This window comes from Centruroides vittatus, unplaced genomic scaffold (assembly GCF_030686945.1).
Source record: "Centruroides vittatus isolate TY-2023 unplaced genomic scaffold, ASM3068694v2 contig_918, whole genome shotgun sequence".
NCBI classification, from domain to species: domain Eukaryota; kingdom Metazoa; phylum Arthropoda; class Arachnida; order Scorpiones; family Buthidae; genus Centruroides; species Centruroides vittatus.
This window is the reverse complement of record NW_027122605.1, coordinates 232,738-254,416: the sequence shown is the minus strand read 5'-3', so window position 1 is coordinate 254,416 and position 21,679 is coordinate 232,738. Positions and strand designations below refer to the sequence as shown.

At 28.4% G+C, this 21,679-nt stretch overlaps 2 protein-coding genes across 2 annotated transcripts in view; both read left to right on the top strand.

The window, feature by feature from the left end:
- Positions 1 to 17,325, top strand: part of PhKgamma (phosphorylase kinase gamma) — a 37,860-nt gene extending 20,535 nt beyond the window's left edge. Inside the window, exons 5-15 of the mRNA XM_067281401.1 lie at positions 791 to 845; positions 7,356 to 7,421; positions 9,275 to 9,347; positions 9,421 to 9,511; positions 14,400 to 14,490; positions 14,571 to 14,600; positions 14,777 to 14,900; positions 14,971 to 15,051; positions 15,151 to 15,192; positions 16,145 to 16,261; positions 16,347 to 17,325. Of these exons, the coding sequence (XP_067137502.1) occupies positions 791 to 845; positions 7,356 to 7,421; positions 9,275 to 9,347; positions 9,421 to 9,511; positions 14,400 to 14,490; positions 14,571 to 14,600; positions 14,777 to 14,900; positions 14,971 to 15,051; positions 15,151 to 15,192; positions 16,145 to 16,261; positions 16,347 to 16,484 (908 nt within the window). The 3' untranslated portion in view covers positions 16,485 to 17,325. The remainder of the gene's footprint in view (positions 1 to 790; positions 846 to 7,355; positions 7,422 to 9,274; positions 9,348 to 9,420; positions 9,512 to 14,399; positions 14,491 to 14,570; positions 14,601 to 14,776; positions 14,901 to 14,970; positions 15,052 to 15,150; positions 15,193 to 16,144; positions 16,262 to 16,346) is intronic.
- Positions 17,326 to 17,799: 474 nt separating this feature from the next.
- Positions 17,800 to 20,517, top strand: LOC136984370 (uncharacterized). The gene is made up of 2 exons (XM_067281332.1): positions 17,800 to 18,187; positions 18,702 to 20,517. The coding sequence occupies exon 2, from the start codon at positions 18,758 to 18,760 to the stop codon at positions 19,976 to 19,978; it is 1,221 nt and encodes a 406-aa protein (XP_067137433.1). The 5' UTR covers positions 17,800 to 18,187; positions 18,702 to 18,757; the 3' UTR covers positions 19,979 to 20,517.
- The last annotated feature ends 1,162 nt before the right edge of the window (positions 20,518 to 21,679 follow it).

Genomic DNA, 21,679 nt, shown 5'->3' with positions numbered 1-21,679 from the left:
GTGGTTCTCAGCCATTTTTCCATAAATGTCTGTTAAGCATGCTACAAAAAAATCATTTAAAAATGTTAAATTTTAAATCTTTTAATATTTTAATACTTTTTTATATAGAAAAACTGCAGATCTTCAATGCTGCTGTGTCATTTATATATATAAGAGCATCTTTAATGTGACACCAATTCATAGTATGTCACTTGCTCGAAAGAATTGAGAACGACTATATTACTTGATTATATTCTGTTTTTTTTTTTTTTTTTCTTTTTTTTTTTCTTCTAAATTAAGAATACTTTCTTTGTGTTTAAGGAAATTATTGAAAATTATTATTGTTATAATAATGAATATTTAAATTTACCAAATTAAAACTAATAAAATGTTATATTCACATTAATATTTTAAATCATTTTTTTTGCACTGTCACCCATTGTTTGCAAACTTCTATATGTTATAAAAAAAGTTTAAATAATGTATTAAATAAATTTAAGAAATGCATAAAATTAAAACTATCTTAATATTTAAATATTACCCTAGACTGTTTTATTCTGAAAATTAGATATAAATGATTTTTATACAAATGTTTATAAAATTAAAATGGTCCTGCTTTACTTGATTATTGGTTCCTTAAAATGGTTCCTTATAATTGCTTTACTTTATAATTATTATAGTTAAAAGATTAAAAATCGTAATTGTTTAAATATTCTATTGATATTAGTGAAAATTTTTAAATAAGTAAATTAGCCATATTAAAGTATCATTTGATATTAATTTTATTTTGACATAATTTAATATTTTTCAGTTGAATTGCATGATGTATTTGAATCATCAACATTTATATTTCTTGTTTTTGAATTGTAAGTATTTAAATTATTCTTATTCTTTTAAATAATAAAATATTAATTTAGTTATTTTAAAAATTTTATATGGTATATAACATCAAAAAGTGATTGGTTTTTCTGAATGAAAAATATTGTCAAGTTTTTATCTCATAAAATAAAGTGAAATTTTGATATTTTATAATTCTCTGTTTGTATATACATGAGTAATTTTATGCTTTTTAATAATTTAGTGAATATTAAATTAGCATTTGATTGACTTTTTATTTTTAATATTTATTTATCCTTTTATACTGAATACTAAAGCTAATAAAATATTATATTCAAATTAATATTCTATCTCATTTCCTTTTACACGTTCACTGATTGATAAGAATGAACTAGACACTGTAGTTTGTCAACTAAATTAATCAATGCAATTAGTTAAACTTATGAATACACTAATGTTTTCAATCCAGTTAACAAACCATATTCAGGCATTGATAATTGAAAGTGGAATCATTGTAAATGTGCATTGATTAATTTTACTCATTGTTTATAAACTTTTAAAAGCAAAATGTTCCAATATTTGTATATGTTAATATCACTTAGGATGAATGATACTATTTTCAAATTAACTTAATTGTTCAGTTAATTTTATTTTTTATTTTGATTAATATTTTAAACAAAATATTTGTTTTTTTAATTGTGGATTTGTTTTATTTTCCTGTTTACTATATAATTGCAAGTGCAAAATTGTTTTTTTTCTTAAGTTGTTTTTTGTTTTTCTTACGTAATAATTTCATATTAAATTATTTGCCAATTTTAGAAAATAAATATACTAAATATCTTAATTTTTATGAAGTTGTAATAATATTAGGGCACAAAGTTTTATTCCAGTTATTTGAATAATTTTTAATGGCAAAGTATTTTGTTAATTTTAATGAATGTTACATTTTTTTAATTTACTGAATAATGCTTTTATTATTCATGCAAATACAGGGTTGATAAACAGGAATTATATTTTTAGCATGTTAGATTTGTTCTCTATATTTTTTTTTATTGAACAAAGTTTTTCTTGCTGCAGTGGGTAACATTATCTGGTAAAATGTTTCTTATTGATTTTGGTGTTCTGACTGCTATACCTGTAATTTCTTGTATTTGTTGATGAGAAATTTCATGTTGTTTGAAAATACTTAGCTCTTTCCATAACAAATTTATAATATTTTAATAATAGCATGTACACAGCACAATTATGCCACTAATATATACAAAATGAATTTAATAGACTATATGTGTTTCAATGTGAATTACATTCGTTCTTGCTATAGTTAAATAATTATGAGAATTTTTAGAAATTTGTATATGGAATTGTCCCTAAATTACATAATGCTATTTTTATACTTTTCAACTATCAACCCAAATTACATAATACATATTTTTGATTGACCCCCTTAGTTGTACTAAAGTATAATACACAGTATGGGTTACTGAACATTGCCATTTTTTTTTAATTACTTTCAAAACAGTGACATAAACATTGGTTTGTCATGCAACTGTTAGGAAACAAAAATGAATGAATCTATTACCCAAGAATTGAGATCTTAGCAATTATAAAAACTGTACAATTATGAGACTGCACATATACACAAGAATATAAACAGCGGTCAGAGCTGTAGATCTAATTTGCTTATCTACTTTATGGTTTCTAAGGTAGACATTAGTATGCCATTCCAGTCTCCAGGGTAAGCCCGCAGTCTACACTCATGTGCAGTGTGCTCAACAGTCTGATGAGAAGCACCACAATCACACTCTGGGCTTGGAACTGGAGACTGGTAAAGGAGGTGCAAAGATTTTTTAACCTGCCATTGCCCATCCTGACATGGTTTAATGCAGTTCATGTTTTGCGAGGTAAGTTGAATCCCTGGACTTCTTCTTTACGGCAGAACAAAATGTGCAAGTGGGACCCCATTCCTGTTTCCCAGCAGTTTTTCCACAATGTCATGTAGTCACCGTCAGTTGTAGCCATGTTCTAAGCTGCCCGAAGGGTTGGATTTCGAGATTTCAAATGGTCAGTACTCAAAGATGGAATGTTACTCCATTTTGTTATGCTTTGTTTGTGTCATGTATAAGCCATATGCTAAATAAATAAATGAGATCTTAGCATTATGTAAAGTTTTTGTAAACACTTCCTACCCCCTTATAATGCAGGGTAAGATACCAACCCACCCATATCTGCATTACATAATCTATGGACAGCTCCTATATTTATAAAACAAAGAATAGTTTAAAATTAATTGTATTGCTGGTTATGTGAGAGATGAATATTTAGAGAAAAAACTGTAGAAAGTAAAAATTAAAAAATTGCTTTAAAAACATTAAATTTTAGAAGGTAAAATAGAATTACACTTAAACTGGATGTGATGTCATTATCATCATCTGGAACTATAAAAACTATAGAAATAACTATAAAAATGAAAGTAATTAGAAAAGTATTTAATAAATACATAATTACTATCAAATGATATGCAGATTATGACAAACTTTTAAATTAAAATGTGTTTGAAGTACTTTAAATTCTTGATTGAATCTTTGAAGCAATAGACAAATAATGGCAGAACTTCACTTTGCTAAAGTGCAATGTTATACCTATGTAATTGACAGGATATAGATAATGTGTCATAGCCAGTCAGAGTCAGAGTTTCATCTGACATTTTTACTTTCCCATCTCTGTTATATATAACAGAGGGAAAGTATGGATGGTGATTGGTCAAAAAAGAACCTCAAGATTTTTACATTTTTAGACTTGGAACCTTGAAACATTGAGAAATATAAAAAATTTGGAGGTGTTTTCTGTATGTATTGATGTTAGTGTGTGTGTGGGGGGGCATGATTTTGTTCACCATCTTTGAAGCTTAATAACTCCTGTGGTTTTTGTCAAAAGTTTCTGAAATTTTGCAGGGAGGTTTATCTATTAGGGGGATTGATGCTATTAAATTTTGGTGATTAAAGGTTGATGAGGTGGGGAGATAAAGGGGGTTATATTCCATTTATATTCTATACTTTATTTTTATTGATATTTTTAATCTGCAGTTGGCTGATAAGTTGAAAATGTTAATGTAAATAATTTTTATCTGAAATGTTTGTATTTTAAGTAATTTTTATATATGTTGTAATTCTTAATGCAACATCATCTTAGATATATAAAAATATATAAATTTATTTATTTAAACAAAGTAAAAATCAAACAATGATTTTAAAAAATACTTACTAAATGTTCTTGCATGTACAGAGTGCATCTTCACACTATGTAGAAATGTTGCCCATCTCTGATATGTAAATTAACAAAATTACTTAATTTGAGATTTTTTTAAACTGGATTTATTAATGTTATATACTCATTTCTATTTACATTATTATAAGTGTAATTTAGTTCAACTTGATTTATTTTATTTTATTAGTATTAATGCTATAATCACATATGATATTAAGTAAATGACACTATTTTCTCCAAAATTTTTGGTTTTCTTTCAATTTTAGTCTCCCAGCTGTTATGTATACATAGCAGTGGCGTGCCGTCATTGGAAGTGATGGAAGCGCCGATTCCACCTTCCAATGACCTTCCCTTGTATTTTATAAAATATAAATTTTCATATTTTAACGTACTTTGCATTAATTAAAATTAATATTTTATTATAACTGCATTATGTATCTTTTACAAATTTCTATACTACATGAGAAAAAAATGATAAGATTGCTATTGTATATTCGAATGATTCGGTGGCGGAAGGAGTGTCGAAACCAGGTCAGTTTCCAATCAGCCAGATTATATAGGCATTGTCACATGCGGTTTACAGAGCACCAACCTCACCCGGTTTAGCTGGTAGAAGCGACACACGCATAAAGAGTCCTACTTTATATCCCGGAGCGGTTGTGGACTGTTAGCCACCTGCCTGTCAACTTCCAAGCAGCCAGATTATAGGCATTGGCGCATGCGCTTTACAGAGCACCAACCTCACCCGGTTTAACTGGTAGAAGCGACACACGCGTAAAGAGTTCGACTTTATATCCCGGAGCGGTTGTGGGCTGTTAGCCGCCTGCTAGATATTCGGCCACCCTCGCCTGATTATGTGAATCATGAGCAGACTAGATCAACGGCGGACAACCCCCGGCCCGCGGGCCAGCTACGGCTGGCGAAAAGTTTCTATCCGGCCTGCGAGATCTTTAATAGATTATTAAATTGGAAAAATAACTAATTAATAGTTATTTTTCCAATTCTTTGTAATTTTCAAAAACGATAAGAGAAATAAATGTAGTAATTAACTTTTTATTTATTTATTTCATATTTGCAGACTAAAAAAATTACGAGTCACAAGAAAGCGTCAATTAACTACTACGGCCCGCGGAAAAAAAAACGTAAAATTTATTCTGGCCCACGTTATAAAAAGGGTTGCCCACTGTAGACTAGATTTATAACTTAACCCAACCGATAGGAATTTACTGGCATGTTTTTATGATAGTTCTGTATAGTTGACAGAAGTTTTAAAAAAATCCATTAAAATATTTGATACATTTATTCCGCGTTTATTCTGCTCTCCCATCTTATATTACTTACGGATTTCAATGTTAAACCGGTGATATTACGATTTAGTATGTTACATCTGTAAGGGGATGCAGAAAAAACGTGTACAATTCTAGTACAGGGTTAAAAAATTAACTGTTACTTTGGCTGCATCATTTAAAATCAAATTTAATGAACGAGACATACAATGGTACAAAAAAAGCTCTAGAATTTATTTTCCTTAAATTTACGATTTATGTATCTGTTGTCATAAAAATTTCTTTCCACTTCTTTCCCAAGACTACAGATATTTGAGTACAAAGTAACCGGTTTCGACTTATTTCTATTTAAGAAGTAGTTAAATAATTAAGCGATTAGGGAATTAAAAACATAAGTAAAACCCCGATGAAAGAGCCGAAATTTTACTTAAACAAAAGCTTAACCGAACCAATCTCTTGCCGAGTACAGTGGGGTCTGATCTCTTCGTAATATTAGATGTAATAAAGACAGAAATTTTTCCAGTTCAATGAGAGTGACCGAAAAGTTGTAAATTTTGGAAATTTCCGTGAACACTCGATCCTAAAACGAGTTAGTTAGAAAACGAACGACGGACAATCTGTTAAGTTTAGCATATTTAGACTTTTACAGCTATGGTGAGAAACGTTTAAAATCTACAACAACCCCGTCGCGTCCTTTGATATATACTAGTGACGCAACAAAAGAGGCATTTGACATTGACCGGTATCGGCACCCTCGGGATTTGGCACGGACACACCTACCTGGACCGTCTCTGATTCCATTCATTAGTCACTCGTAGGGAGCTACAGTATTTCACTAAGTGGATTGTTTTAAGATTTAAAAAGTAAAGAATATTGTTATTTTTATGTACGTTTCTTCACAGTTATATTTAATTATAAGTTTCATTAAAAGTATATTCATACAATTGAAGAATTTTTTGTACTAGGTATGTATATTCATCACACATTTTGTTTTACCAAGTAAGTTTTTCTGATAATTTTAATTTTAGCCCTTATATCGTGGCTAGTGATTCAAAAATTTATTTTAAAAAAGTTTTGGCTCAAGACCATATAATGAAAAAGAAAACATTATTAAAAGAGAAAGACCAATGCCTAAATTAAATATAAATGCGTCAACAAAAAATTTCGACATTTTGACGATAAAATTTATGACGAATGACGATTCTTTCGTAAAATTTAAGCAATTTGGAAATCAAAGAGGAATAGAATTTAACATTGGTAGACAATATAAAATAAATATTGAAAATTATAACAAGATAATTAGGATTAATAGATATATCTAAATTAATAGATGTTATATGTTTTTTCTCAAAGTGAGAATTGGCATTTAGAGGGCGTAGGGAATTTATTGAATCTAATAACAGAGGTAATTATATTGAACTTTTTTATTTATTAAGTACGTCAGATAATCTATTAAAAATACATTTAAAGAAGTATACGGTTTTTACTGGCTTATCGAACAAATGAATACGAACGGGCCCTGACGCGTAATTGATTGATTGCCCCTGAAAGTCGGCTTCTTACAGAAACACAGCTTCCCTATCATCAAATGTCATGGCACGCCACTGATACATAGCAAGGGAAAGTATTAGAATTACGTCAAATTTGATCCTCTGGGATTTTTGCAAATCTTTGTTTTAATTTCCTGAATTCAAAATGTAGAAAAAGGGGAAAAAATTCTGTGTGTGTATTGGTGTCTATTTTGTATAATATCTCGGAATAGGGTAATGATTAAGATATGAAGTTTGGCAAGATAGCTTGTGTGTAATAGGCATTGATGCTATTAAATTTTGGTGGTTAAAGATTGAGGGGGTGGGGGAGATGGTGGTCACATGTCATATCTTAAGTGGGGTCAGACAATGAAAATTTTACTCGTTGGTATTACAGTTTCAAATATTATTAACAATTTTGAAACATATCAATTTAAAAATTTTTTAATTAATGTTTTAGGTGTAAAAATGGTGAATTGTTTGACTATTTGACAAATGTTGTAGCGTTATCAGAAAAGAAAACTAAGTGAGTAATAACTTTTATATATATTTTTTATTAAATTGTTTTATTATCTAAATGTAATATTTCACAGAATTAAACTTTATAAACTGAAATCAGATACTTAAAAAATTTTTTTTTATTCATTATAAGTACAAAAAAACTGACATGTTTTGGTGTTAATTGCATGAAAATAATTCATGATCTTATGCTTTAAAATATATTTGTATTTATGAAGTTTTTGATATATGATATGAAATCTAAAAATAAGTCTTATTTACACATTTACATTTTGACATTAATCATTTTATCATACTTATTGAATTAATAAACAATAATAGACTTTTAAAATAATAAGAGAAATGGATATATATTAAATAAGATTTTTAAAAAGTTTTTTTTGTGTATCTCTTCTCATAGAATAATGTCTAAATTCTGTATTAACTAATCTTTTAATTACAAATAAGTCACTAAAGTTTAAATTCAAATTTAATTAGTAAAAATAATTAAATTTACTTCTTTGTGACATTTATACAAGGGCTATTTTTAAATAAGGTCCATTTGTGAATGAAAGTGAGAATAATGCGCAATCACGGCAGTATGCATATGCTTCTGCTCCGAGCAAGCTTGGCGCACGTTTTGACATCATTTGCAGCCATATCGTCTGTCTGTATGCTGAGCTGTAGAAGTTTAAAATGTTTAAGAAAATTGAGTCTCCTGCTGACTGTGAGATACGATCTGTTATTCGATTCTTGAATGCAAGAAACTTGGCAGCAGCGGAAATTCACTGTCAGATTTGTGAATTTTATGGTGATAATGCTATGAGTGACAGTAAAGTTCGAAAATGGGTAAGAATGTTCAAGGATGGGCGAGTTAATGTGCATGATGAGCCACGCCCTGGCCGACCTTCTCTGATTTCTGAAGATTTGATTCGTGATGTGGTTAACAAAATTCGAGAGGACCGACGATTCACGATTTCAATGTTATCAATTGAATTTCCACAGATTTCAAGATCAGTTTTGGAGAAACTGAATTATCGAAAATTGTTTTCTCAGTGCATTCCAAGACTGCTTTCTGACGATCACAAAACAAAAAGATTAAACAGTGCTTTATCGTTTTGACTCGATACGATCATCCACACAGTCCAGACCTTGCACCCAGTGATTTTTACTTGTTTCGATACTTAAAGGAGTTCCTTTGTGGTCAACATTTCATCGGCGAAGAAGAAGTGAAAACTGCAGTCGTGGATTGGGCTTCTTGACAGGCGGCAGATTTCTTTGAAGTCAGAATTCAAAAAATTGTTGAGCGGTATGACAAATGTTTAAACAAAATGGAAATTATGTAGAAAAGTAGATAAAAGTATGTAGAATATGGAAAAAAATATATTTTAATAATATTTACAGTATTTTTCTTATTAAAAAACGGATCTTATTTAAAAAATAGCCTTTGTATTAAGTATGTTTCCTTTGTCCCAACATTTTATCACACATTTTTAAGAAGTAGGCATCAGTATTCTTTTATTCTTATTTACTATCTCAGTTTCAAAAATTTTAAATTCACATTATTTTTGCCATAATACTTTGTTTGTGTATATTAACTAAGAGTGGACATAGTAGTTTCATTCAATAGTTTTATGTACCAAATTATGATTAATTATCTGTACTTAGAGCTACCTGCAGTGATACATAAAAACAGTCAAGTTGAAAGTTTTTATGCATCGAGATACAATTGCAAGCTATTTCCACTGTATTTTTATTATAATTCCACACTTGTATAAATATTTTTCGTTACATGAATATAAAGTTTGTAAGTGAAATATCATTTATGTACATTATACATACAATAAGATTTATGTTTAATTTTATATTATTGTTTTTTAGGACAGTAATGAAACAGTTACTAGAAGCAGTTGAATTTATTCATTCTAAACATATTGTTCATAGAGATCTAAAGGTAATATTTTAAATATACTATTTGAAATTTTTAAATAATAATAAATAAATAAATGTATTTTAAAATCTTACAGCCAGAAAATATCTTATTAGATGATAATTTTAATGTGAAAATAACTGATTTTGGATTTGCTCATATTCTAAGTCCTAGTGAAAAATTAACTGGTAAGATGATTTTAATTAAAGATGGCAAATATTTAAATATTTTATATTAAAACTTGTTTTAAAAATAGAAATTAATGTATGTATTAATTTAATATAGCATATGTTTAATGTGTGTTGATTTATAATGATTTTTTTAAATATATATTTAAAGACATTCAATATTTTTAACTACTCAATAATTAATGCCAGAATAGAAGAGTTCATTTGAGCATTTTTTAAATGTAGTTATTAATTATATAATTGATTAACACATTTACCATGTCATTGGGTGAAATACTCCCCAATCACATTCTCAATTATGCATGCTTTTGTATACAATACTCAACTTATAACATTTTCCAGCCAAACTCATAACAAAAGCATACTTTTACAAAAAAAGAAAAAAACCTCTGGAATTATCTCTTGGTGTATGAAACAGAAAATTCTTCAATTAGGCCAACTAAGAGATAATTTGATCAATTCAGATAAAGCTAAATATAATTGGAGATTAATCATGTTAAGTCTTTTTATAATCAGTTCAAATGCTTTATTATGTTGGAAGAAACTTGGTAGTTAAAGGAAATTTCCTCACTTGTTACTTGGTCAGTAAGTGCTCTTGCCTGTTTATTGTATTTATATACTTTCAAACACAATCAGTTCAGTTTCCAATGGTTGACACTCCAGCAATAATAATTTGATGGGTTGAAGTCTCTCTCTTACTTTTACATGCATTGTCATTTATCAAGTAAATATTATTATTAATAATTACTTACATTATGCATGCTTGCACCAGAGTTATAATATAAGTAGAAAGATGTGTCAAGCATTGCTAATATTTTTCTTTTAACAAAGACCAACAAAATTAATGATAGTTGTATAATTTTTTACTGTTTGAATGAAGCAACATCATTGCATCATGCAAAGAAGTTCTTCACAGATCTTAGCAATTGGTAAACAGGTGTGAATTTCATAATGTTCAATTAGTAAGACCATAGAAAGAACAATGCAAATTGATTCATTCAATATAATTTGCTTTATTTAAAAAAGTAAAGATCTCTGAATCATGTGTGAAGTGGAATAAAGAAACAATTTTCTGTTTATCACTCCCAAAGAAACTTTCACTTACTTTGAAATTTTGATAAATCTCATTGCTTTTTGTAGTTTTATAGAAAATATATACAATACCTTTGTTGTTTGATTTTGTTGATGGTTTATTACTAAAATATGATCTGTCGTGTAATGTTTTGTTAACTCAAAATCATTTTAAGTGAGGAAACTATAAAGAAAATTAAATAGTTATTTCTTGTAATATCTATAAGATAATGATATAGGCTACATGTCTTCAACAGAAATTTATAAATTAGTTATTGCTATAAATAAATTTACAAAATGAAAATAATGTGAAGTATGTTTACGTTTTTTCTTATATTCACCAAACAGCACCATTTCTTTCACTGATGGAATTAAAAATTTTTGTTGTAAATGACTTCCCCATGTTTCCACTAGTTGACAAGACTATGTCTTGTTTCTGAAATCACACTGCTGTCAACAGCTGCATACCTTAGAGGTATGAAGGAGTACATGTCAGGAGTTGCAATTTGGCACACAATATTTGGTGCCCAAATAATGTGCACATAAAATAAACCAGACTTGTAGGTAGTCACGGGACCGAGAACCAGGTCAAAAGAAAATATGAAATGCTGAGACTGTTTCTACAAACAGGTGTGAGTGCGAGATTTGCTGATGCACTGCTCGTATTCTCCAAGACATAGTCTCGTCCCAAAAATGGCTTCACCATTTTACTTGTTTAAATACAATTTTTCATTTACTTTTGTCAATAGATTTTGCTTTAGTAGAAGTCAGTAATTGTAATCATCCTGTATTTCTACTTCATCTCATCTATAATTTCAACATTCTATCATAAAATTATTATTTTCCTCCTACATACATCTTTTTTAGTTTTTTTTAAATTATCTATTAACAAATGAGTCAATGTGATGACTACAAGCAGTGATATCAGGTTTACTATTCAAAATATTTCTTGCAAGATGCCTATAAACATTAATATTCTCTTATTGTAACTAATGCATGGCTATTGTTTTGGTAGAACAATTTTATCAGGAATGCATGCATATTTTTATCCACTTGTGTTTGCATACTATTAATCTATTCAACTGTAATGTTCTTTCCTTTTTTTACTTTTCTGGTTGTTTTCTGTTATAACAAACAGAAGGAAAGTATTGCAAACTGGAAAAAATGTCCTCCCCAGATTTTTACATTTTTGGACATAGAAGACCTTGAAACATCGTGAAATGCGAAAAATTTGGGGGTAATTTCTGTATGTATGTATGGGTGTGTGTGTGTGTGAGGGGTCATGATTTTGTTCACCCTGTTTGAAGCCTAATAATTCCTGTCCTTTTTGTCGAAAATTTCTGAAATTATTAGGGGGATTGATGCTATTAAATTTTTGTAGTTAAAGGTTGAGGGGGATGGGGAGATAGTGTGGTCATGTGTATCACCAATAAGGTTGGATTTAATGACAATTTTACTTGCTATTAGCATTTACAATATTTTATAAAACTCTCTACCCTTAAAATTAAGGTCTTTGCCATTTTATAATAATTAAAAATATAAAAAGTTTTTTAATAAAATATGATAACAGATGGTACCAGCAAAATTTTAAATGTTGCTGGAAAAGTTGAGCAACTCATTGCTGGTTTATTTTATAATCTAGGATAGGCATTCTAATTTGCTTAAAAGCTTACACACGATTAAAACTTACCAAACAGTGCCATTTCTTCCCCTGGTGGAGAATTTGGAACTAAAATTTTGTTGTAACTGGCTTCCCAATAGTTTAAATACAAAACCTCATCGACAAATATTCAAATTTTACTCTAGAATCTTCTAAGTAATGTCAGTTTAATCATAACCTTTTTCTGTATTTGTATTTAAAGTAATCTGAAAATAAGCTTTTAAGATAGAATATGTATAAAAAATTTATTTAATGTTTTCAATTTAAAAAAATTTTTTATAGTAAAAAGCTTTAGTCAAAAATTATATATTCAGTATATTGTATTTCTTTGATTTTAAGACATGTTATGGTTTTGGAGTAGAATTTTAAGATTTTTTAGGGAAAAAATCATAAAATCGATTTTATTAAATAACAGCAAGTTAGATGGAGGAAATGCATATGCCATGAACTTGGTATGTTTTGGCAGTTTTTTCTCATGTTCATCTGTGTATACAATAAATATTTGTTCTGATGTTCTATTGTAATGTTATCTTAAAGATATTTTAAACATTAAAAGGAATTCAAATTGAATTTTTATTAACAGTAAAGTTTATTTGAACTAATTGCTAAAATATCTATAAGGCATGTTATGCACACAACACATCTTCTACTTGTATTGACTGCTAATTGTTTTTTAGGATTGTAAATGTAAGATACTATTGATTGAATGGCTTGTTTCTACTTTGGACAAATAAATTTGTAAAAAAAATACATTTTAGAATTATGGAAATGTATAATTTTTATTTATCCCCTGTGGATTAAAATTTCCACTAAAATTCTCTTGTTGGTTTTCAGAGAATTTCCTAAATTAATGGAAATGGATATTTATGCTGACATGTAGAAGATTAAGAGAGAAATTTAATTTTGAAAAGCACTTTTTGAATCTAAAATGAATTACATAAAATTAATTATGATATACAGTCAAACTGTTTTTGTGCGGTCTTTTTCTGTGCGATTTTTATTTGTGCGGTATATGAAAATTTCAATCAAATTGGAACATAATTGACTCCTGTAAAATTTTTAAAAACTCTATTGGTTGTTTTCTATGACATCAGCAGGTTTTTTCATTTTTTATTCAGTAAAATTTTTTTCTCATACGTTTATTTCGGTTTCCTCTTATTTTAATAGCATAAAAACCATAAATATTATGTTATATTTGAACAGATGCGGTAAGTTAGCTCCCCTCCAGCTTTAGACTGCAGGTGTGAAATTTCACGTGTTGTTAAATGAAATAACACTTCCTGCAGCTATATTTATCAAATAAAATAATTATTTAACGATTATTTTTAACTTTTTAATGTTAGATTCGTATTTAAGTGGAAATAATTAATTAATATAAAAATTAAAATTCTTAGAGGATTTTTTTCCCCATTAGGTGTTGCAGAAAAAGTCCCAAGGAGTTAAAAAAGCAATTCCTAGTTATTTCATATGGTTTCGAGTTGGTTTCCAGTTATTTTCTACGTGAGACTTTTTTATGCCCCTATTCACCGCATAAAAAAAATATTTTTTAAATTTTGTTGCCAAAACTATTTTTTATAGCCACTCGTGAAGTTTCGCGCGATTTTTTTTTTTTTAATGCGTTTTCTTTTATGTGGTCCCTATCCCCCCGCACAAAAACAGGTTTGACTGTATATGGTTGTATACATCTGTTATAGTTTCAAAAGAATTCTGTCAGAATTAAATATTGTTTTTAATTCTATAAAAATATCTTGCTGTTTACAAAATTTTATTTTAAAACAGATGATAATGTTTTTCTGATTGGTATTTTGGTTAAATTCTGGTGATAATGTTAATAATAATCCTTATCAGAAAGTTATTGTTTATGTTGTTGAATTTAGATTCAAAATAAAAGATTTTTTTAATTTTAAAATTAAATTCTTCTGATGATATATCCATGATGACTTAATATAGTGTGTTTTTCTACTTTGTTATCTATTAATTTTGTACTTTTAATTTTAATTGTATTTAATATCTTTGAGTTTGTTATAAATCTTATCAGATTGAAAAATCTATTTATTCTGTGACTAATTGGTTTTGTATTTTAAAATTTTTAAAAGAAAGATATAAATTTAGTTGTAAAATATAATAATACTAAACATTAAAATTGAATGATTTTAGAACTATGTGGAACTCCTGGTTACTTGGCACCAGAATTATTACGTGCATCTATGTATGAAAATGCAGAAGGATACAGCAAAGAAGTTGATCTGTAAGTGTAGTTTTTTTTTAATAGTAAATGTTTTAAAAAATTAATTATAAATCTTTAATTAATATTTGCAATATTTTTAGCTGGGCCTGTGGTGTAATCATGTTTACTCTGTAAGTATACATTATTTGAAATATCGATAATTTATTTTAGGGGGAATTCCACTTTGAAATTGTTTATTTAATGTGTTTAATCTTTGATAAGAATTTTTTTTTACATCACTTAAATTAATAGCTATTTCTGTTTATTTTTAAAATAACTATGATTGATAGAATTTGTTGTTTTGTAGTTTAGTTGGATTTCCACCATTCTGGCATAGAAAACAAATGGTGATGTTAAGAAACATTATGGAAGGAAAATATGAATTTTTTAGTCCAGAATGGGATGATATCACAGAATCACCAAAAGATCTTGTAAGCTTTAATATTTTTGTTACTATGTCTAATAATCAGATACTTACATAATTATTTTTTACTATTCTAGATACGTAAATTTCTAATAGTAGATCCTAAACAAAGAATAACAGCAACTGAGGCACTACAACATGACTTCTTTAAAATTGTGGTAAAGTAGAAATTCTTAATTAGATAGTAAATCCTTATTATTACTTTATAATTTGTTTTCATTAAATTTTTTAAATGTATAAATGTTTTGTTTTTGTAGACTACTCAAGGTAGAAAATTTGATGCAAAGAAAACATTTCAAGTAAGTGGAAAATTTGTATGAGTTTTATTTTTTCATAATCATCATAGTTATGGCAATTTTTCAAAATAAGTAAACCCTTGACTTAACAGACTGTCCCCTAATTTAATACAAAAACTTTGTCCTATAGGAAAAAATTTAATCTTATTTTATTTGCAAATAGTTGTTTTAAAAGATTGGAACAATGAGTCCTTGAATATAAATTACTCAATGTACATAGTAATAAGTTATACGTACATTCATGATACAATTTTAGTACATCTTGTACATTTTAAGTTTGTTATTAATATCTGTTTTTAAGATACATTTGATTTAATGGACTTTCCATAATAACAGGTACACCTTTTCCCCAATTAGTCCATTAAATCAAGGTTCTACTGTATATTATATTTATTTGATACATGTTCTTTGTAACTAAATAAAAAAAAATAAATTTAGAATAGTCCTTCTCTAATTTTTTTTAATATTTCTTTAACTTGTAATTATGAATAAAATTATTTTAAATGAATGGTTACGTTTAATGAATCATCATACGCCTTCTATTGCTGTTTTTCTTTCTATTGCTGAAAAATGTTTTTTAATAAACATTTCTCAGCAATAGCTAAAAAATGTAAAATATTCGGATATTCTATTGTTTGAATGTTAAATATTTAAAAATACATTCAAATTCAGTTACAACTGAAGATTGCCTATTCTATTAGGTTGAAAACGTTAGTGTTTTGTTTAATAAACATTTCTCAGCAATAGAAGGTGTTTGATGTTCATTAAGTGTTTAAAAAGGCTGAGTTTGATATTTGGTTAGTGAATGGTGACATTGAGAAAAAGATTTCATAATTAATATATTATAATTTTAATTGAATTTATTATCAATATTATTTCATTAAGCTTTTCATTATGTTTGAATTTATTTTAATAATTATTTAAAGTGCTTAAACTAATTCTTTTTATAACTTAGTTTTATGCTCTCTGTATTCGTGCCATGGTACGTTTGAAGAGACTCAAACACTGTCCTGAACCACTTTCGGTGGATGTTGCTTCTTCAGATCCCTACAGGATCAAGACGCTCAGAAAAGTATGGCTATGTTTTTCCAATAATTAATAACAATTAAAAATTATTCCATTAATGCTTTTCCAATTTACCATTTAAATTAATATAGGTAATTGATGGCTGTGCCTTTAAAGTATATTGTCATTGGGTGAAAAGAGGGGAAGTTCAGAACAGAGCAGCATTGTTTGAAAATCATCCTAAAGTGGAAGTTAAAGTTTCTTACTTAAGTTCATTAAAGCAAAAGTGAAGCAGGAAGAATGTTTTGCATTTGTTTTAAACCATCAGGAAAGTTTAATGTTAAATAACTTCCATTTTCTATACAGACTATCATGAGATGGGTGATAATTTCACAGTTCTTTTATTTATTTAAAAAAAAATATATATATACATATACATACAAACCTATACATATATTACTTATTAAAGTCCTTTTATCTTCCTGATATATACCATTAAAATGAATTAAAAAAATAAATATTTCATATTACTTCTAAATATATTTTAAAAAAGATAAAATTAAATAATTTTTAATGAAGTTTCTTTAAAAATTCTTAAAGGGATTGTTGAAAATTTGAGTGTTCAGTTGCATGTTGTTTTCACAGCATGAATAAACTGTCCCATTATAAGAATATTAAAATGATAGCACATTCAAATGGATTTAAATTTTAATAATTTCAAAATGTTTTAATGAAGATCAATTTCTGAGTTCATAAGTTTTTGTTTTAATTGAATGGTTATGTTTTTCTTTTGAAAATCATTCACAAGGCAACTTTTATTTGAAAGATTTTATTTGTACAGAAATATCTTTTTAGTGATTATAAGCCAAATAAATTATAACTTATTAATTGTATAAGTTTCATTAATTTATTTGTTAAGAATATGTAAATATAAATGTTTAGTTTTGGGATTATTTCATTCCTAGAAAATTTGCAATGAAAAAGATTTTTATCAAAATTATTGATGGAAAATTTAACATGGATAATTAACAAAATGTTTCCTAAATTCATTTAGTACTTTGGAATCAAACTGTTATTAAATTATTAATATGAAAATCAAATTAGAAATTAAAATTGAAGTTGAATTTTAAACTGGTTTATTGTGTTTTTTTTCATTAAAAAATAAATTAAAGATTTCTTTATTTCTGAATGTACAATATATGTTTGGAGAATTTTTAAAATTTTAAAATAATAATTCTATTAGCACAGAAATAATTTACTATATTTCGACTTAAATATTCTTTATCCACATTGTCAAAACATTCGGAGAAATTTTTAAACTGCTTTTTATTAATATAGTAGAATCTGCTTTATAAGGTTACTTTGGGACTTGCCTATACTGATAAAAAAAAATAGAAAAAACTGAATAATGTTAATTAGAATAATTAAATAAGACTAAAATTAATGAAAATTCTGGTTTATTGAGTCCATTATCATAGGATGTCTCGAAATCTTTGAGTATATTCAAGTAAATGCCTGTAAATTTTCAAAATACACATTTTTTTGTTCTAACATGAACAATTAAAAACTGTATACCTTGAAGATTTATTAATTATTATTATTGTTATTGTCATATAAAGAGGTTTCATGTCATCATCACGAGTGACGTCATGAGCATGCGCAATTGTCCAGCGCCATCTTTGTGACTGTTTGTGACTTGTTTACGTTGTGTGTGTGTTCACCTGTGCTTTAACTGGAGTTCTTGTGTTTTTTATTTTCGTCGCGAATATCACTGTGGTGATTTGTTGTGTAATTGGGTGTAATGCTAGTTCACTCAAGAACAAAAGAACATCATTTTTTAAAATTCCCGGCATTATTTGTCATCAAGGATCCCAAACTGAGGAGCTTTCACGACGAAGGCAAACTGCATGGCTCTCGAGAATTAACCGGAAAAATTTCAATACAGATAAAGTGAATATCAATACAAGAGTTTGTCAGAAACATTTCATTTCAGGTAAGCAATAAATCAAATTACTAGTTATCAATAAATTAAATAAACTTTTGCATGAGTATCATAGTGTCTGCTTATAATAAATATGCAGTAGAGTTAACATTAAAGTGTTAAACAAAGATAATCACTTAGCAGATGAAGAATTAGAAGTGCATTTTGAGCCAATTTTCCTCCAGTCTAATTTACATAAATAAGTGTATTTTTAAGATATAAACTAATAATTTCCATTGTTCATTTACAAATAGCTAAGTTAGGTTATTTTGGTGAGCAACATTAACATTTCTTTAAGATGCTACTTTTTACTTTGCATTTTTACATTAGTAACAAATAATTATTACATAGTAATGTTCAACTTGTTCCTGACAAATTCTTATTTATTATTTATATATAACATACCATTATGATAAGTTTTTTTTAATATGTGAAATTAATAACATTATTATTATTAATACACTGTGTTTAATTTAATATTAAATTGTCATAATATATTATTTAAAAAGTTTTTTTCACCCCAAAGGAAAACCTTCTTCATTGTATGATGAGTCATCACCAGACTGGGTGCCAACATTACACATGGGATATGAGAGCAGCCACAACTTAACTGCAAATCAGGAGCGTTATGAAAGAGCACGTAATCGCAAGATACAACGAGCTGCCTTAGAAGCTGAAGCTTGCACCCAACCTTCTACTGTTAAAGACGCAGATATCTCTACAACTGCAGAAATGGAAGAAGCAGAGCCTTTAAAATCTAATGCATGGGTACAAACTACATCTTTACTTGAAACTGTCACTTGCCAGACCGAATTTAAAGTTAAAGATATAGAAAGCTTGCAACTTGAGTGTGCAAACTTGAAAACTGAAGTTTCATTATTAAAAAAAACATATGTTCTTAATGAAGAGTTTTTTGAGGGTGATGACAACAAGATTCGTTTTTTTACTGGACTCAGCAATTTTAAATTGCTATCATTGGTGCTGAACCTTTGTTGTAAACAAATTGATCATCCAAATTCCAGAAAATTAACTCCTTTTCAAGAGATGATAGTATGTTTGATGAGAATTCGCTTAAATTTAAGTTTGGAAGATTTGGCTTACAGATTTAATATTTCAAAGGCAACAATATGCCGAATCTTTGACAAGTGGCTGCACATTTTATACATCAGGTTAAGCAGATTGATTGTTTGGCCTGAAAGAGATGTGCTGCAAAAAACTATGCCCAAAGAATTTAAAAAAACTATTGGCAGTAAGATTGCAGTAATAATAGACTGTTTTGAGCTTTTTGTTGAACGGCCTTCATCATTAGATGCTCGCTATTTGACATGGTCCCAGTATAAGCACCATAACACAGTAAAGTTTTTAATAGGTGTTACTCCTCAAGGTTCTGTGTCTTTTATATCAGAACCTTGGGGAGGAAGGGTTAGTGACAAACACCTAACCGAACATTCGGAATTGCTTAAATATTTACTGCCTGGGGATTTAGTGCTAGCAGACAGAGGTTTCAACATTACAGATAGTGTTGGAATTACTGGAGCACAGCTAGCAGTTCCTGCATTTACCAGAGGTAAACAACAACTTTCTGCATTGGAAGTAGCAGAAAGCAGAAAGATGTCTCATTTGAGAATCCATGTAGAGCGAGTAATCGGTCGCATTAAAAATAATTTTAAAATTTTAGAATCAACATTGCCAATTGAACATGTGACACTAAAAGGACATGACAATGTCACGTCAATAGAAAAGATTGTACATGTCAATTGTTCTTTAATAAATTTATGTAATAGTGTTGTGCCATTTGAATAAAATCAAGTTTACACTGTGTAATGTTTTAATAAATGTTTTTATTTACAATTTCAATCTATTGTTTTGAATACCAACGTGTTGTCAGTTCTGGTAATATACAGAATTTGAAAAAATTTCTTGCTTTTTCAATGATAGTATTCCACAATGTAAAGTCTCTATAAATCCTCTCAATATGCAAACTTTTTTTTGTCCAAACTACAAAATCACAATATTTGACATTACATACAAATATTTGTGTTTGCATTTGATAGTAATAATTACTGCTTTTGTTAATTGTGAAAATACCATTCTCCTTAACTAAAAAATTAGGCGTGTTTTCATCAATATTTTGTTGTCGCTGACACCAAGGACATTTTACTTCAACCACTCCTTGGCCACAACAGTTGCATTCTACAAGACCATCAGGTATGGCACCAATAAATGGATGAGCTGGTAACACATGAAATCCTGTTTCTTTAATAATGAAATTATGATGTAATTTAGCATGTTTTTCTTCGTATTTCGATCGTGCATGGCTTTCGTGTTCACATCCCCATCTTACAGAGAGGGGCTTTTGAATCGATGTTCAAATGGATAACAAATTTTTTTAATCAATGACTTTGCTGGATTTATTAAACTTGTGTGACATGCTACTTTCATAATAGATGCAGTTATGCATCCAGCTCGATACTGATACCAAAGTTTCTGTTTGTATTGTTTTGTTGTCATGTCACTTATGTTTTTTACCTGGTCTTCTGTAAGTTGCAACTTTTGAAACAGTTTGCAACAGTATTCTTCCAGTTCAGGCCACTCCAGATCAACAAGTGATGGATTAAAAAGATTTCCAAACATTAAAGGAAAAGGTATAGCCTGACTTGGAACAAAATGATCTGAAAATCTTGGTGTAACAGCCAAAATGCAAGCTTGTGGATTACATTTTGCTACATCTGACAAAAATGAATCCAGCTCACTGTCATTCATAGGTGTTACCTTCATGTTTCTCTTTTTGAATGAACTTTGGTTAACATTTAAACTAGTCATGCAGTTATACTTTGCAACTGATGAACTAAAATCTATTTCTTTTAATGGTCGAGGAGCAAGAACTCTTGAATGTGGAGGCAACCACTCATTTGCTCTGTCGGTGGATGTTTTTGACTCCCGGATTCTAACACCCACTTCTAAAGCAAAAAGTACAGTACCAACATGTGAACATGCTGAAGAGCAACCTGCCATGCAATTGCAGTGAGCTGTTATGATTTCTCCAGAAGATTTGCCAAGAATCCACACTTTTAAAGGTGGAATTCTCAAGCTTTGAGAATGACTAACCTGAAAAAATAGACATTATGTGAAAAAAGCATTCTCAAGAATTTAAGAAAATTGTGTCAAGAAATGTGCTAGCATTAGAACATTTATATTAACATTTAATTTTAACATTAATAAACACTAAGTTATATTTTAAAACCTAAAAGAGTTTACTGATTTGCTTGTAAAGGAGTCAATGTCCGATCGTTAATTTTTGTTTTGGGGCGTTATTTTTATTTTATTCTTTTCTTTTTCTTGGTTCCTTTTTTTTTTTTGTTGTTACGGACAAACTCCCAAGCACCAATGACCAAAAGAACAAAAAACGAAAATTTTTAACTTAGTTTGCATCGGTGCCCGATCCTGGAACATCATCCTATGTAAATTAGACAGTGCGGAGCTACACTGGACGAACAATTAAAA

What these genes read in the sequence shown, in the direction of transcription:
- LOC136984370 (XM_067281332.1), top strand. Translation starts at nt 18,758, where the DNA reads ATGGGATATGAGAGCAGCCACAACTTAACTGCAAATCAGGAGCGTTAT.